Below are 18,571 nucleotides of genomic sequence, written 5' to 3' on the forward strand. Positions count from 1 at the left end.
CAATTTGCATATTAGCCTTTTATTATATAGTATAAGGAACTAGTGACTCAGAGAGGTGATGCCATACCCCCAGATTATAGATTATTATCATCAAAAGGCAGAGAGATAATAATCTAATTTGAGCTCTGAATTTCTGGTGATAAGTACCAGGGACCATAAGCTTCAAATGATAAAGTCATGTAAACTTTCAAAAGTACAAACTGCAAGGCTAAAGGAAAGATTAATTTGATTATACCAAATGAAGAATTTCTGTTCAATTAAAGACACTATAGACAAAGTTAATGGACATAACATAATCAAAAATATTTTCAAAGTTTAACCCATTAACTGCCATGATTACTTGAATTTAATTAAAAAAGGACCACCACTTGCGTCTATAGATGCGTATGGCATACAAATGGTTAAAAATGATCACAGATCAATACCTAGAACTTCTGGAAATCAAGAAAAATAGAGCAAACCCAATTTTAAAAAAGAGCAAATAATGTGAACATGCAATTAGGAAAGAGGAAGCCCCCCTCAAAAATCAACAAATATATCAAACTCACTATTTATTAGAAAAATACAAGATCAAGCAAGCATGTCACCTGACACCTGCTGGAAAGCGGGACAATGCCACAAGGTATGGGTAAGGATAGGGCTTCACATCTTCGTGGGGAAAAGGGGGAGGGGGAGGGGGCTCCAGTCACTCAGGAAGCAATGTGGCAGCCTTAGTCAAAGTCAACATATACGTGCCTGTGGTCAGCAATCCTGCCCAAAGAAATGCCCACAGCGGGACTGGCAGGAGGCTATTAGGAGTAGCATGCTTGTGGAATTACAGCAGAATTTTCGTGATCTCTGTGAACCCATCACTGGGGCGTGGGGGAGGGGGGGAGATCTCTGTGGGGCATGATGCACAATTATATGTATGTGCACGGTAGACTCAAAATGACAGGGACAGATCATACCAGTTTAGGACGAAAGTAAGGACAAGAATGAGCTGAGTAACATAATTTAAAAACAAGCACCTCAAATAATAAAGGTTCTGCAAGTACACACAGGAACAAAACATAACCATCTCACACGTTACAATGGTTGCCTAAGCGTGACATGGGTACCTGGCTAGTGGTCCCCTGGGCGAGTTAAAGACAGGGGCAGTGGTCCCCACCCCAGCTGCTGGCTCAGGCTCCCTGGGGCAATTCGTTAAGGCTAAGGCCGCGGTCTTTTGGGCAGAAAGTGGGCTCAGGGGCCAGGCCTCGGAAGCAAGGGCAGCTAGAGAGGAGGCTGCCCTTCCTCACAGCCCACCCACCTCAATGGTGAGACTCTCACTTGTAGAGATGAATTCGTTTGGCTTTGTGCTTGGGCGGCGGGGAGGATTTCATAAGTCTGCTCAATGAGTAAACATTAAGGATAGTTTAGACAATGGGGCTTAGAAAAGACGGTGGAAGGGATGGAAGAGGGAGGTAGACTGTGCCAGGTGGTCAGAATCAGACAAAGGGATGGCTGTAAAACCCAAGCCTTCCCTTCCTCTCAATCTTTTTTTTTCTTTTAGAACCCATGGAATGAACCTCTGCTGAGCACTGGGGAGGTTCAAATTACTTATCACTTGCATCGTTCAGTGCAGGGTGGGGTTATCCCTCCTGCTTTACAGTTAGGGAACAGGAGGCCCGAGAAAGTAACCTGGCCTCCCTCCCGGTGGGAGTGAGTGCATCCACGTTGTCCTCCTGCTGCCCAGGGACACCAGGCCTCCCCCGCTCTGCTGTCCTGCCTCTAGAGCTGTCTGCCAGCAGGGTCTGTGAGGTCTGCAGTCTCACCCTGGGACCTGTGGGCCTCTCAGAACTGCTCCAGCAGCCCTCACCCGGCTGCAGCAGGTCTGGGAAGTCTACGCCTCCTCAGAGACTCTGCTGGAGGGAACTCCTGGGGTTTAGCTGGGTTCCAGCAGCTTCCTCTTTGCCACCCACACCCGAGTCCTTATTTGTGGCTCCTCTAACCAGGTCCGGCTTTTAGAGAACTGGAGATTGTCCCTCCACAACTGTTTTCCACTCTGGAATCTCCAGTTTCCTGAGATTCAAGAAGTGGGCAGTGGGTAGGCGGGCAGGCGGGCAGGGAAACCTTTATAGCGGAACACCAATAATTTCCTGAGAGTAGTATAAACAAAAGGACAGTGAAACATCTCTGCAAAACAACAACAGGGCAGTGTTTTGCCACATGCTAAAGCATTGCAAGAACTAGGATTTGATGCAGGTCAAAAAATTGTGCTCCTCAAACCCCAGAATTGCACAAAGTCCTGATGAGATGCTATCAGGAAGGTGGCTTTCAGCCAGCCCCCTTGGAGCTCCTCGCCCCCTTCACCCCCTGCCAACTATGTATGTAGCCTCAAGCCCCAGTCCAGCCACTCTGAGTGAAACTTAAAAGAAAATAATTCCATCCAACATTCTAAAAAGCATTCAAAGCATTCCTGGTGGTGATGGGTTGGAACTTGCAGACGGCCCCCACCTCGCCCAGAGTCCTGTCATAAACACTGGATAAGATGGTTAACACCAGGAGCTCAGTGACTTAAAGAGGAAAACAGTATTATCAGAGAAAACTAGGAATTCTTCCCCGCCCCCCCACCCCAACCACCCCAAAGGAGTTTACACAACTGTGGAGAAAAGGGTGTCACAGAAAGAAAAGTTTACAAAGTTGTGGTTTATATGTGAAATCAAAACAAACTCATGTAAGGTTTATTCTACCCTTCTGGAGGGGAAATGGAGAAGTAGGCTAATAACAATTTAATTAGATAAATATTTATCTGGCCATTACTGTGTACTAAGCATCAGGCAGGTCAGGCTGTGAAGCCACACAGAGTTCTTGGGACCCACCATTCTTCTGCTGAGCACCCCATAAACACTGGGGCTTGGGGATCCCTTTGAATTGCTGCTGCTTTGAGAGGTTCTGATAACCTTCAACCCAGCCATCTGCCCTTCTCTCCTCTCTCTAAAATGAGCTTTCTTGTTGAAGAAAACGAAACAACTGTACTCTCTTATCACCTTTTCCTGTCCTTCTTTTTCTAAGTTTCCAGGAAAAAATCCAGCATTGTGCTTTGCCGACCTCTGTGCTCTTCTCATACAAAGTGTCTTACTAGGCCTCTGTTCCCCAGACTCGCCCACACCTCTCCTGCCCTTCCCCAGCCAGGACTTCACAGATTGCCCTGGACCAGCCGTGGGCAAACTACGGCCCGCGGGCCGTATGCGGTCTGTTTGAAATGAATAAAACTAAAAAAAAAAAAAAAGACCGTACCCTTTTATGTAATGATGTTTACTTTGAATTTATATTAGTTCACCCAAACACTCCACCCATGCTTTTGTTCTGGCCCTCCGGTCCAGTTTAAGAACCCATTGTGGCCCTCGAGTCAAAAAGTTTGCCCACCCCTGCCCTGGACCCTTGCTCTGTTCTTTCTCTTCTGACACTCCTAAGTTCTGGTTCCCAGGTTCTCCACAGACTTCCTTCCTCAAGGGTAGTACACAGGGTTAAACTTGGGGGAGGGGTTTGCTTAAACACGCAAACTGGTTATACTTATTCATTCCTGTGTAACCCTCTCTGCTCCTTCTCCAAAATTCAGTACAACAAATAAGGCAGCATCTTTACCAGAGAACTTGGGAGCTTGGACTTAAACTCTTGCACGTGTTCTAGGAGTCCCTTGTCTCTTAAGCTGGATGCTTCCTAAATCTCTGCTGCCAAACTGGTTTTATTGAAGTCCTCTGAAACCCCAGCGTTTTCAGCATTCTGGTCCTCTGTGGAAATTTCTTTCGTTTCTTAGATTTACACAGCAGTGTCTGGTAAGAAGAAGAACTAACATGTATAGAAGCTGCATGCACTTCGTGTCAGGCAACTCTGCGAGGTACACAGAGTTCTTACCCCCACTTTTTAGCTGCCAGAACGGAGACACGGAGACAGTAAACAGCTTGCAACACTTAAGGTAGCTGAGCAGAGCACCTAACCTGAGGCTGGGAACTTCATCAAGGTCAAGCTGGGGTCAAAGGGCTCTGGAATCCATACATAACAGGTCTCCTCTTTTGGAGCTGGTGCCCAGGATCATGTACCCAAGGACTTTGACCTGAGTTTTCCTTCCAGTAAAACCGAGATGAAGCATTCTAAGACAGCGGGAGCAGCAAGTGAGCGCGATGCGTGACAGGTCTACTTGAGAGCTGCCCAACTCCGACGTGCCCCAGCTTATTCCTCTGATAGGCAGGGCTGGTTTCTGCTCCCCTAACTACTCACATCTCATGGTGGGAGCGCCAACTTCAACACGTTTAGATGCATCATCCGAGAGACTTCCGCGTCTGTACCTACTTGGCACGCTGGCCTTTCTCCCTACCTCGCTCCCAGGCGCTGGCTGGCCACCCGGTGCCAAGCCACGGGCTCCTCCTCCTCCCCGGCTTCCCGCTCAGTTCCCACTCCTCCCGGGGCTCCGGGGCCACCCGCTTACCATGGCGTCGTAGCCCAGGGCGTTCATGAAGTGCGCCACCTCCGCCCCCTTGTACACGGTGAACCAGATGGTGCCCTGGTACTGGTCGCCGGCGTCGAGCAGCAGCACGTGGGGCTCGGAGCTGCGCAGCCGCTGCACCTGGGTGTACAGCCGCGCCACGCCGCCCACGCAGCGGTCGGGGTGCATACACTTGCTGGAGTCCTCGCTGGTCTGCTCCAGCCGGCTGTGCACGTCGTTGGTGTGCAGGATGGTGAGTGTCCAGGCGCCGGCCGCCGGCCACAGCAGCGCGCCCAGCGCGAGGAGTCGCGGTGCCAGGGCCCGTGCGGCTCGGGGACACATGGCTGCGGCGCGTGGAGTGGGCGCGGGAGCAGGCGAGCCGGGCGGGCGGCGCGGAGCGGCGGGAGTGCGGGCGAGCGCAGGAGTTAGGCTCTTTGCAGAGCGGGGCGGGGCGGGACGGGGCGGGCCTTCTGTCCGCCGGGAGCCCAGCCCCGCGGCCAGGCGCACGCCCGCTGGGTCACCCGATCCGACCCAGGCACCCGGGCGCCCGGGCGGCGCTAGCGGCTGGCACCCGCTCCCGCAGTAACAGTGGGAGGCTGTTCCGGGCGAGGAGCGATCCCCGGCCGCGATCCCGGCCCCACCCGACCCGAGAGCCCGGGCGCGCAGTCCCGCTGCTGGTGGAGTGGGAGCGTCCATCCTGCGGCCGCGTCCTCGCTGATTCTCGCCTTGAGGCACGAGTTTTTCTAAAGAGAAATCGCACGGTTCGTGTTGGACTTGTGGCTGTGCGAGCGGGTCCCTGGAAGAAGGGAAAGAGGGTGAAGAAAGGAGGTGCCAAGAAAGACGGCGACGTGAGGAGTGGGGGGAGAAGAGCAAAGAGGGAGCGAGCGCAGCGGAGAGAAGCGCTTTGCTTTGGGGGCGGTGGGAACAAACGGGTTCTGGGACAACCAGCGCTCTCCTTCCAGTCGTCGTGAGAACTCACTGAGGCTACTTTGTTCAGACGTGGAACCTCAGAAGCTAAGAAATCATTCGAATCCAGCCCGGGGTTATTTGTGATTAAAACCGTAATGATACAACTGCAGCGGTGCGGTGCGTAGACGGCTATTGGCAGCTAAAACAAACCCTGAGCAGTGAAATGAACAGCGGGGGGTCGGGATGCCGCCTTTTGTTGCTTTTGTAGGCATTCTTTCTCTGTCTGTCCTGTTTTTGAGGGTCTAATGTGTTAAGGATGGCGAACGCGCGTTTTAAGCCAAAGCTTTTGGCAAGGAAGGTAATAGGAATGCCTACAATAAAGTAGTCATCGTTCTAATAGAATTAAAAATGGCAGTATTTCCCTCTGTTGAACAGATCGATTTCTTTGTGCAATCAGTAATCTAGCCGCTTGGGTTGCCGGATTGGGGTGGGTGGGTGGAAAAGGTGAAGGGGATCGAGAAGTGCAAACTGCCAGTTATAAAATCAGTACAGCATAGGGAGTATGGTCAGTAATCGTGTAATAACTCTGTAGAGGGTCAGAGGTGTGCGAGCCACATCGTGGTGGTCACTTCACAGGGTATGTAAGCGACTATCACTAAGTTGTACATTAATAGAATATGGAATAGCAGCTATAACTAGAAAATAATGTAGCCACTTTGGGAAGGGAAGGAGGGAATTACTTTGGCGCCCCTGCTAGGTGTCCCATCGTGTATGCTTTACAGAACAGCAGATGTAGTCCTTACACGTGTCCGAATGCATCAAGCATTTTTTAAAAAGCATTTTAGGATGAAATATACATAAGATTTACTACTTCAACCATTTTTAAGTGGACAACTTGGTAGCGTTAAGTTTATTCACATTGTTTTACAACCCTCACCACCATCCATCTCCAGAACTCTTTCATCTTCCCAGACGGAAACTCGGTAGCCATTAAACAATAACTCTCCATTCCCCCTTTCCCTCAGACCTTGGCAACCATCACTGTACTCTGTCTCTATGAATCTGAGTACTTTAGGCTTCTCATACAATATTTATCTGTTGCAACTGACTTACTTCACTTTGCATGATGTCCTCAAGATTCATTCATGTTGTATCATGTCAGAAGTTCCTACTTTTTATTTATTTAGTTCAAACAGCAGTCTTTTTAAAAGTTTTATTTATTGATTGATATATCGGTAGAAGGGAGGGAGGGTGGGAAGGGTGGAGAGAGAGAGAAAGAGGGAGAGGGAGCAGAATTTCCTTCCTTTGTATGTATATATCATATCTTGTTTGTTCATTCATCCATCGATGGACATTGGTTGATTCCACCTTTTGGCTACTGTAAATAGTGCTACTTGAACCTGGTGTACAACTATCTTTTTAATTTGTTACAGAAGCAAAAGAAGGACCCTTGGAGCTTAGGAGAGAGAAAGGCAAAGGGAGGGAAGGCCAGGCGTGTTCCCAAGAGGGAGAGTGCACCCAAACTTTAATATTTTGATGAAGTGCAATTTATCTATTTTTATCTCTTGTTGCCCATGGGTTTAGTGTCATATCTGGTAAATCATTGCCAAATCTGATGTCATGAGGCTATTTTAAAACACACACACTTATTTAGGTAAACTTAACTAAAAATCTGAGACCTGCTTTGAGGTGAAAACAGAAATCTGCACTGAGTGGCCAGATTGTTATGACCACCCCATTAGTTCTTCATTGACACTTCCCCAAATACTGAATATTGAAAACTTCCTAAGCAAATACTCTCAAGGTTTTATTATTATTATTATTTGCATAACTAATTCACTTCATTTTCATTGTACTGATGGGGTGGTCATAATAATCTGGCCACTCAATGTAATTGCCCACAGGCATCCTGCCACGCTTGGGTTACACAGTTCACAGTGTATTTTTCTTTTACTGATGAGAACACTTAACATGTTATTTAACCTGGCTAAATAATTTATCCAAGAACATTCAACTTGTAGGTGGAAGGCAGATTTTGAATCCAACTGAATCCAACACTCTTGTTAAATTATTAAGTCCTCACAAAAGTGTAAAGGGATAGAAGTTATTAGTCCCCTTTTATTGTAATAAAACTGAGGTTCCACATGTTAAATTAATTGTTCAAGATTTCACAGTTGAACAGGTTGCCCCTCTTTTATACATGTAACTATCTTTCTTTATTTCTTTTTCTTAATTGATTTGAGAGAGAGACATTGATTGGTTCCCTCTCATATGACCAAACTGGTGATCGAACCTGTAACCTGGGTACGTGCCCTGACTGGGAAGTGAACCCACCACCTTTTGGTGTAGGGGATGATGCTCCAACCAACTGAGCCACACTGGTCAGGGCACATCTATAATAATAAAAGTGTCATATGCTAATTAGACCAGACAGCCAAACGACCTTCCGGACATAATTCCAGACATCCTTCCGGATGAAGCTGTAGTGGCAGGGGCCAAGGCAGAGGCGGTTAGGGGTGATGAGGCAGACAGGTGAGCAGTTAGGGGCAATCAGGCAGGCAGGCAGAGTGGTTAGGGGCGATCAGGCAGGCGATCGATTAGGAGCCAGTGGTCCCACATTGTGAGAGGGATGTCCGACTGCAGGGGTAGGGCCTAAACTGGCAGTCGGATATCCACCCAGGGGTCCTGGATTGCCAGAGGGTGCAGGCCAGGATGAGGGACCCCCCCCCCCCCCCGCTCCCTGTACGAATTTCATGCACCAGGCCTCTAGTGAAATGATATTTCACACAAGTTCTCTGCCTACTCACAATGTTTATATCTTGCTGCCCTTCCTCTTGCCAATCTATCATATTTGACAGGAGCAGTTCTTGGTCTGGGGATTTCTGAGGAGACTCAAGAAGCTGGACATCCTCTCTCACTTTTTTAAAAATATATTTTATTGATTTTTTACAGAGAGGAAGGGAGAGAGACAGAGAGTCAGAAACATCGATGAGAGAGAAACATCGATCAGCTGCCTCCTGCACATCTCCTACTGGGGATATGCCCGCAACCCAGGTACATGCCCTTGACCGGAATCGAACCTGGGACCCTTCAGTCCGCAGGCTGATGCTCTATCCACTGAGCCAAACTGGTTTCGGCCTCTCTCACTTTTGCCACAGTCTCCTGGTGGCCACAGCAGAAAAATCAGTGTATATCTGCCCCTTTCATAAACCAGACCTAATAAAGAGGGTTGGGTCTGAGTTAGTGGGGACACGTAGAATGTATAGAGTGTGTGGAAACAATTCTTCTTGCCCACTCATCCACTCTGCTACCTCAGCTCAGACCCACCAGCTCCACCGCTGGGGCAGACAGAAGTTCAGCCTGCAGCCTCCCTCGCAGCCACTCGACCACCCAGCAGAAGTAGCCCCAGCATCTCCCCTCCCACGCAAATCAGGCCTTGCCCCCTTCACACAGTGGAGGCCCACCCTCCTCCCAGCCTCATCAGAGGTGACATGGGATTTGGGTCTCCCTCCCTCCAGGTGAGATGGTGATGCTTCTCGCAGGCAGGAGGACCTATGTCACTCCTGAGTGGGCAGGTTTGATAATCACTGTTACCTTCTAAGCCCCTTTCTGCCATCACATGATGGAGCCATGTTGCTGGGTTCTAAGTCCAAAGAATTCAAATACATGATTCTGTTGGATCCCACCAACCACCAGGAAGAAAAAGAAAGGTGCACAGAAAACTAGATAAGTCCTTACTCCGGTTTATAGTGGAGGGTCAACTTGAGAGCTACTGTGACTCTCAAAGGGGAGACTCCGAAAGCCTTGTTCTCTGGTGAGCAGGCAACAACTCAAGCACTGCTTTTGCTCAGCAGTTTCCATTTACCATGAGCCCTAGATATTAATATCCTAGCTCTTCAGAAACACTTCCAAGGTGCTTACTTTCACATGAAATCCTTAACATGCTGGGTTAAAAGTTAAATTTTGCTTCAAATTCTTGAACATACAGTGGTGTCTGTTTCCCAAGTATGCAAGCACTCATGCTTTAGAATTAGGGAGAATTGTTCACATCATTGAATAACATAAAATAATTTAGTGCTTTGCCTGTAGTATGTACACAGTTCATATTTTATTTGACGCGAGAAAAGTCCAAAGAAGGTGGGATCGTCACCTGTTTGTTTATTCAGCAAATATTTGTTGAACACTTAGCATCTGGGGGACAGTCAGTCAGGCTCCGGGGCTAAAATGGGTTACCGGACAGACCTGTCCTTAAAGCTCTTACCGTGTAGAGGAGGCCAAAGTGTTTACGGGTTGAACTGTGTCCTAGCAACAAGATATGTTGAAGTCCTAACACCCGGTGCCTCAGAATGTGGCCTTATTTGGAAATAGGGTCTCTACAGAGGTAATCGAGATAAAATGAAATCATTAGAGTGGGCCCTCATCCAGTATGACTCAAGGGAAATTGGACACAGAGACAGATATAAATTTAAATGCAGCCTTAGCCCAGTCAATCAGGAACACCTGATCAGCATAAGATGGGCAATCTGCTGATAGATGCCTGCCAGCCCCTCTAAGGAAAGTAAACTTGCAGTAACCAATTTGCTTTTTTTTTCCCTAAGACAACTTCTTTATTCCTGCTTTCTTCTGGACATAAAATCTCTTGCTTTGTGTATCTCTTTGAGTTCCTTTTTAGCTGGTAGATTGGATGCTGCCTGGATCATGACTCTTTGAATAAAGCCACTGTGATTTTTATACTCAGTTGAATTTGTTCCTTAATAAGACACACACAGGGAGAACATCCTGTAACTGGAAAGCAGCTATCAAGGAATGCTAAAGATTGCCAGCAAACCATCAGAAACTAGGAGAGGGTCATGGAACAAAATTTTTCATCACAGCCCTTAGAACTAATCCTGTTGAAATCTCATTCTTCTAACCCCCAGACCCCTGAGCTAGTAAATTTCTGTTATTTAAGCCACCCAGTTTGTGGTATTTTGTTATGGCAGCCCTAGGAAAGTAATAGATGAAGACAAAATGAAGCAATCACAAAGCTGTGTGACGTCATCCAGGTTCTTGGAAACTGTGATTTTAAGCAAAGTGATGTATAATGAAACCAATTTCACCATAGGCTAATTGACATAAAAAATGACTTAAGTTCCTTTGGCATATTTCTGGTTACAAAATGATCATGAAACTTCTAAATAATGACCTAAAACACATTTACTAGTAATATATGTATATTTTAATACATTTTTATTGATTCTAGAGGGGAAGGGAGAGGGAGAGAGAGAAACATCAATGATGAGAGAGAATCATTGATCAGCCGCCTCCTGCACGCCCCCTATCCAGGATTGAGCCTGGGACCTTTCAGTCCACAGGCCAAACCAGGTGAGCAACACATTTAAACCAGGTGAGCAACACATTGTATACATTTAAAAGAGGTTAATATAAACAAGTAAGATAATTCTTTCCCAACCCACTTATTCCAGTTCAGGGTTGTGCCCACTTATCTGGGCAGCTCAGCTCAGGCTCGAGGTGAGACCCACCCTGTACAGACCGCCATCCCATCGCAGGGCCACGCACACCCACACTCACACTCACTCAGACTGGGACAGTTTAGCCATGCCAGTTCATCTTTGGGATGTGGGAGGGAACCTGAGTATCCAGAGAAAATCCACACAGACCTGGGGAGAACCTGCAAACTCAACAGACAGTGGCCCGGCCTGGAATTAATTCTCATCACCCCCTCTCACCCCTCACGCACATACACCAACATTATAACGAAATGAAATGGAGCAAAGCTACATTATTTGAGACCCTGCTGTATAGGCACATGTATGTGATGCTGAAGGGGTGATCAGAAGCCACATTATGGGCCCACGTAAGGAGTTCAGATTTGTCCCTGGGTCAAAGGGAAGAAGATATTGGAGAGACAAGACCCGAGGCTAGCCAGCAGGCACAGGCACAGAGAGTTTCTTTTTATGTTTTTAAACCACAGAAGAGGGCGTATTCTTCCCTTTCCCAATTTGTTTTTTCTGACAGGATAGAGGCTTTCTCAGTGGGAGCGAAGCCTCGGGATCCTGGGCAGCAGAGGGAAGGTACAGAGGAGGACTGAAGGTTAGCGGTGGGGGAATCTTATGCCGAGCACTTGGCCTCATCCAGCCGCCCTCCTGTTGGTTTGCTCAGATGCCACCCAGGCCACATTAAGCTGCTGTGGGATGGAAACCATGGATGGACCATTTTGATTTCATGTACCTGCTGATTTTTAGCCAGAATGCCTGTGAATGAAATTATAAATGTTATGTGACTTAAACTGCTTTTAAAAGCAATAATTCTCTTTCTTTCTTTCTTTCTTTCTTTCTTTCTTTCTTTCTTTCTTTCTTTCTTTCTTTCTTTCTTTTTTTCACTAGCTGAGTTTAAAGATCAAGAAGGAAATTTGTGTTTGGGTTGATAAGAAGAAGCCAAAGAATTGATAAGAAGTTTGTCTGGAGGCCAGGACCTTTCACGGACAAAATGTCTAGATTCCAGAGAGTGGCAGAAAGTGTGAACGAACCTTTTCTTTTTCTGTTTTTGGTTTTTAATTTTTATTCACTGATCGTAGAGAAAGAGAGGATAGAGAAGACAGAGAGAGAGAGAGAGAGAGAGAGAGAGAGAGAGAGAGAGAGAGAGAGATTTTTATTGTTCTACTTATTTACGCATTCATTGGTTGACTCTGACCAGGGATCAAACCCACAACCTTGGTTAATCTGGAGGACACTCTAACCAACTGAGCTATATGGCCAGGGCCACAAACAAATCTTTTCTTTAGTAACATGCTCATTTTTAATATTTTTATTTTATTGATTTTCGAGAGAGAGGAAAGGAGAGGGAGAGAGAGAGAAACATCTATGTGACACAGAAACATTGATCTGTTGCCTCCTGCACTTGCCCCAACCAGGCATCAAATCTGCAACCTGGGTATGTGCCCAGACCAGGAGTCGACTGGGAATCAGACCAATGACTTTTGGTGCACAGGACAATGCTCCAACCCACTGAGCTACAGTGGCCAGGGCTATGATCATTTTTTAATGATATTTATATTTTGCCAAATATCTATTTTCTAAATTTGGGGATTTTTGTATTAAATGTCTTTTAAATTTCAAAATATGCAAAAAACTGGAAAATATATGGATTTACCTTGATTTTAAAGAACATAATTCTGTGTTTCATTCTGTACTGATACATGTAGTTATTACACAGTACAAACTTGTGAACTTGCAGCATGGCAAGAATTTGGATTTCTGTATAAAAACAAAAATAGCTAAAGTCTATGCAAATGTGATAAAATACGATATTTCAATTGTAATTAAAAATGCTCATAAAACTCAGTAGCAAAAACCCCAAACAACTTAATTAAAAAATGGGCGGAGGACCTGAACAGACATTTTCCCAAAGGAGCTCTACAGATGAACAACAGACACATGGAAAGATGTTCAGCATCAATAATCATCAGGGAAATGCAAATCAAAACCACAATGAGATATCACTTTACACTTGTGGGAATGGCTATCATAAAAAAAGACAAGAAATTACAAGTGTTGGTGAGGATGTGAAGAACAGAAAACTCTTGTGTTCTATGGGTGGGAATGTGAATTGGTACAGCCACTGTGGAAATAGCCTGAAGGGTCCTGAAAAAATTTAAAAAGTGGAATTATCGTATGACCCAGCAATTCCACTTCTGTGGGATTTATCCAAAGAAAATGAAAACATGGATTCAAAAAGATATATGCACCCCCATGTTCATTGCAGTATTATTTACAATAGCCACTATATGGGAACAACGTTAAGTGTGAATGGAATATTATACCGTCATAAGAAGAATGGAGTCTTGCCATTTGCAACTTTATAACATGGATGAAACTTGAGGGCATTATGCTAAGTGAAATAAGTCAGGCAGAGAAATAAAAATATTGTATGATCTCACTTATATGTGGACTCTAAAAAAAGCAAACAACAACAAACCAAGCCGGCAAATGCAGAGAAGAGTTGGTGGCTTGCCAGAGGGGAGCAGGGTGGGGGGTTGGGCAAAACGAGTGAAGGGGGTCAAAAGGTACAAGCTTGCAGCTATAAACTAAGTCGTGAGGATGTCATGTACAACATAGTGACTATAGTTAAAACTGTATTGCATATTTGAAAGTTGCTAAGAGAGTACGTCTGCTCATAATTCCACCTACTTTTAAAGATTTTCTTCTTCTGAGTGGCAGAGGAGTACTCTCCATGATGTTCCAATTTTTTGACCAAAATTTAAAATAAAAAAGCCACGTTTCAGAGATCTGCTTCTGATGAGGCTGTTGGCTCTGTGGCCGTGGAAAAACTTGTTCAGGGCTACATGAGGGGGCTCTGTTACAGTGCCCGTCCGTGTAGCGAGCAAGAGTGACTCTGACCCAAGGAGGGTCCTTCTTTATGAAAGTAGAAACAGATGTACGACACAGCGAGGCAGGAGTTCTCCCTGTGCGAAGAATGAGATGTGTTTCTTTTCAGACAAAGTTCTGTTTGGCAATTTTTCTTCTTCTTTTCTTTATTTAAAAAGTCATTCAAAAAACATCCAGTTTTTGTAGTTTTTAACAAGGACTAAAAAAAAGGTATAAGCATGTTTCTCTGATGGCATCAGCAAGCATATAAGGAACAAAACAAGGTAGTTTCCACCAGTTGCCTGCTGAAGGGGAAGCTCGAGGTTGCCAGTTCTTCAGCAGTATGCTTCCAATGTTTAAAAGAACATCACATATTTGACAGCACTGCTTCTAGGCTTTCCCCCAGTACAGACAGGGAGGTTTCAGAAAGCTTAAATCATCGTGCTGGGTGGGACATAATAAAAGTTCTTTTTTTTAAAAAAATATATTTTTATTGATTTCAGAGAGGAAGGAAGAGGGAGAGAGAGATAGAAACATCCGTGATGAGAGAGAATCATGGATCGGCTGCCTCCTACAAGTCCCCCACGGGGGATCGAGCCCACAAGCCAGGCATGTGCCCTTGACCAGAATCAAACGCGGGGCCTTACAGTTCACAGGCCAACTCTCTATCCACTGAGCCAAATGGGGTAGGGCTGTATGAGTTCTTTAGAAGCCAGATAATCACAGTGTACCGTGCTATCCCAAGAACACACGTGGGCTGCGCTGTCTAACAAATGTAAAATTCTCTGTAATAGACTCAGTAATTATTTAAAAAGAAGTTTACAGGTGTGGCTGCCCCAAAGCTCCTGCAGAAAAATGAGAATTCCAGTTGTCCTGGAGACAGGGTCAGGAATCCAGTGTTCGTTCCAAGGCCACCTTCTGGCTCAGCGATACCTTTGGACTGGGACTCCAAAGGTTACTAAATGCTTTTGCATTTTTATTGCTACTTTTGAATCACTCCCTTGCTTTCCAGAGGGATGAGATTCCTGAGGCTGTATTTCTTCACAATGTCTCCAGAGTTTTCCTCATGTTTTCGTTATAATTAGTAATGCTCCAATTTATGTTTCTAAGCAAAGTTGCCTTTTGCTCTGTAATGCCTTCTTTTTTCCTCCCATCAGAAATCCTGAAATTTGGAAGAGTGTAACCATTTGTGTGAAGAAAAAAAAAAGCTACCTATTTATAGCTGTGTTTTTAAAGAAAAACAATACAAATAATACATACTTTAAAAAATTACAAGAAAGGTAAGCATTTTAGGAAGACCACAGGGCTTGCCATTGGTCTTTATCTTAACCATTTCGTTTAATTCTCACAGCAGCCTTTTCAGTGTTGAGGATAATAAGGCACGGAGAGATGAGAAGCACTTGTCTAGTTCAGGATGGCCAGGTCTGACTCAAAATTGAACAGATTTTTATCTCTTTTGAATGGGAAGCAGGGTGGATTGGAACGATCACACTGAGACCTTTGTCAAGACTCTTGGTTCCACTGTGGTATAATTTCTCATTGTATGTAAGAAGAAACAATGTAATAGTCTACTCTCCAAAGCTTGCACAACAGGTTCTGGAGGGATTGCCATTGGTGACATGGTGGTGGCTGATGCAAGCCTGTGCTTCCTTGTAGGACGGTGGGAGCGCTGGGGAACCACAACGGCCCCTAGAATGATTGACAGGGAGGTGGCAGAGGAAGTGGCAGGTAGTAACTGGAGCTCAAGTGTCATTTCTGTGGAGAGCTGAGGCCCATTCACTCCCATTAAAGAACACCAGACTTACAAGGTAGGGAAGACTGATATTAGCATGCTCACGCTGTCCCTTCCCTTTGCAGAATACCAGTAGTTACCAAATCTTCAAGGGCAGCCAGTAGCAGCCAGCGTCCATCAAACCCTTTCCATGTGCCTAGAATTGCAGACCAACCTTTTAAGTCTCATTTAATGATCACAACAACCCTATAAAGTAAATACTTTTGTTGTCTTCGTTTTGCAGAAAGGGCAACCGAAGACTTGAGAGTGTACTAGTAAGTTTCTTGCTCAAGATCATAGAGCTGGTAGATTAAGAACAACCCTGCTTTTGATCACTAACCTATTTGTACCACTTCCATTGGCTTTTGTGTTTTTCCACAATTGTGAACCCTGGATTTCACTTAGCTGAGAGGCTTCCCAGTTGAGAAGCTTAAATAGGTCAGGAATGCTCTGAGGAACTCAACCCCATTTTCATCAGAATTAATAACATAGGATCAAACTGATTTTATTGTCTCAGTCCTTTAACCTTCAATCTGACCCAGAACCAACCTCCCAAGGGTTATATTTTCACTGTGCCTGTCAACTCAGGCCTTAAAAAAGTGTGATAAAACCCACTGGGTCATGGCATATAATTCTTTTTGGATTCTGTTTGATAGCATTTTGTTGAGAATTTTTATGTCTATATTCATAAGAGATATTTATTTGTAGTTTTCTTATTTTGTCATGTCTTTGCCTGGTTGAGATATCAATCTTTTAGATTGAATTGAGAAGTCTTCTTCCCTCTTTTATGTTATAGAAGAGTTTGTGGAAGTTTGCTGTTAATTCCTCTTTAAACATTTGGTAGAACTGACCAGTGAAGATTTTGGATTATAAATTCCATCTCTTTATTTCTTATAGGTCTATTTAGATTTTCTTTTTTCCCCTTGAATATGTTTCAGTAGTTTGTGCCTTACTAGGAATTTATTATTTCATCTAGGTATCTAATTTGTTAGCATGCAATTGTTCATAGTATTCCTTTATAATTCTTTTATTTTTATAAGGTTGGTAGTAATATCCCGTTTCATTCCAAATTTAAGTATTTAATATGTCTTTTTTTTTTCTTGATCAGTCTAGCTAAAGTTTGTCAATTTTGTGGATTTTTAAAAAAGCCAATGAACAATTTTTTTTCTATTCTGTATTTTATTTCTACTGTGCTCTTCATTATCTTCTTTCTGCTTGCTTTAAGCTTAGTTTGCTCTTACTTTCCCAGTTTCTTAAGTTGAAAGATTAGGTTGTTGACTTAATACAATCATTTACAACTATAAATTTTCCTCTAAATGCAGCTTTTACTACACCCCATTTTTGGTATGTTCCATTTTCATTCATCTCAGAGTAATTTTTAATTTCTCGTGTGATTTCTATAAGGCTGTAATGCTTGCTTAATTTCCACATATTTGTGAGTTTCCCCACATTTTCTTCACTTATTTATTGCTAATTTGATTTCATTATGGTTGGAGAACACCCCTTGTATAATTTAAATCTTTGTTTATTTATGGAGGTTTGTTTTATGGTCTGGTAATTGCCTATCCTGGAGAATGTTATGCATAAACCTGAAAAAGAATTTATATTCTGTAGCAGTTGGGTGGAATGTTATTTAGATGTCTATTTTGTCTAGTCAATTTATAGTGCTGTTCAGGTCTTTTATTTCTTTTTTAATCTTCTTCCTAGTTGTTCTATCCATTATTGAAAGTAAAATATAGAAGTCTCTAATTGTTATTGATGAATTTGAAAGGACAGACTGTGTCCCTGACTCCTTTTCCAAGAAAAAAACCACAGAATGTATCAGTTACTCAGCCCACCCTTAAATCAGCCAATGGGAATGCAAGGGGAACTAACCCAAGGCCAAAAGTATGCTGACCACCCCCCTGTCTTTGTGTAACCAGACCCTAGCCGCACCCTGCCCTTGTGTCACTAGCCCCCGGCCCTCACTCAAGCAACTGGAATCGGCCAAATCAGTGGTCCGAGTGTGCCCCCACCCCCCGACCCCAAGCCCTATAAAATCTTTGTTCTCTTGGGACTCGGGGCTCTTCACATGCTGCCGCTGTGTCGGTGGAGTAGAGAGACCGAGCCCAGGCTTGAATAAAGGCTCTTTGCATTTGTATCGGACTCAGCTCCCCAGTGGTCTGTCTTTGGGGATCTTGAAATCTGGGCATAACAAATTGGCCATTTCTCCTTGCAGTTCTGTTAGTTTTTACTTCATGAATTTTTAGGTTCTGTACTTATGGCATACATGGTCACAATTGCAATTTATTTCTATTGATTTTTTTCTTTTTAGTATTGTCCCTTTCAACTTCAGAATTTCTGTTTGGTTCTTTTATTTATTTATTTTAAATAATTTCTCATTATTGGTATTACTATCTGCTGAGATAGTGTTCTCATATGTTCTTTAAATTTCTTATACATGACTTTCTTTCTTTTTTTTGAGATTTTTTTTTAAATTAAATCTTTATTGTTCAGATTATTACATTAGTTACTCTTTTTTCCCACCATAACTCCCCTCCACCCAGTTCCCACCCCACCCTTCGCCCTCACTCCCCACCCACTGTCCTCATCCATAGGTGCATGATTATTATCCAATCTCTCCCCTCACCCCACACCCCTTTCCCCCCCACCCCAAGAATAGTCAGTCCATTCCCTTTCTATGTCCCTGATTCTATTACAATCGCCAGTTCATTCTGTTCATCAGATTATTTATTCCCTTGATTTTTAGATTCACTTGTTGATAGATGTGTATTTGGTGTTCATGATTTGTATCTTTACCTTTTTCTTCTTCTTCCTCTTCTTAAAGGATACCTTTCAGCATTTCATATAATACTGGTTTGGTGGTGATGAACTCCTTTAGCTTTTTCTTATCTGTGAAGCTCTTTATCTGGCCTTCACTTCTGAATGATAGTTTTGCTGGATAAAGTAGTCTTGGTTGTAGGTTCTTGGTATTCATCACTTTGAATATTTCTTGCCACTCCCTTCTGGCCTGCGAAGTTTCTGTTGAGAAATCAGCTGACAGTCGTATGTGTACTCCCTTGTAGGTAACTGCTTTTCTTT

At 44.2% G+C, this 18,571-nt stretch overlaps 1 protein-coding gene and 1 long non-coding RNA gene across 2 annotated transcripts in view; one reads left to right on the forward strand and one right to left on the reverse strand.

The window, feature by feature from the left end:
• The window catches only part of NT5E (5'-nucleotidase ecto), a 64,801-nt gene extending 59,911 nt beyond the window's left edge, over positions 1-4,890 (reverse strand). Inside the window, exon 1 of the mRNA XM_036316800.1 lies at positions 4,448-4,890. Coding sequence (XP_036172693.1) covers positions 4,448-4,786 — 339 coding nt within the window. The 5' untranslated portion in view covers positions 4,787-4,890. The remainder of the gene's footprint in view (positions 1-4,447) is intronic.
• Positions 4,578-18,571, forward strand: part of LOC118659979 — a 28,734-nt gene continuing 14,740 nt past the window's right edge. The window contains exon 1 of the long non-coding RNA XR_004968772.1: positions 4,578-4,697. This is a non-coding gene — a long non-coding RNA (uncharacterized LOC118659979). The remainder of the gene's footprint in view (positions 4,698-18,571) is intronic.

Source organism: Myotis myotis, unplaced genomic scaffold, assembly GCF_014108235.1.
Source record: "Myotis myotis isolate mMyoMyo1 unplaced genomic scaffold, mMyoMyo1.p scaffold_m19_p_7, whole genome shotgun sequence".
Classification (NCBI taxonomy): Eukaryota; Metazoa; Chordata; class Mammalia; order Chiroptera; family Vespertilionidae; genus Myotis; species Myotis myotis.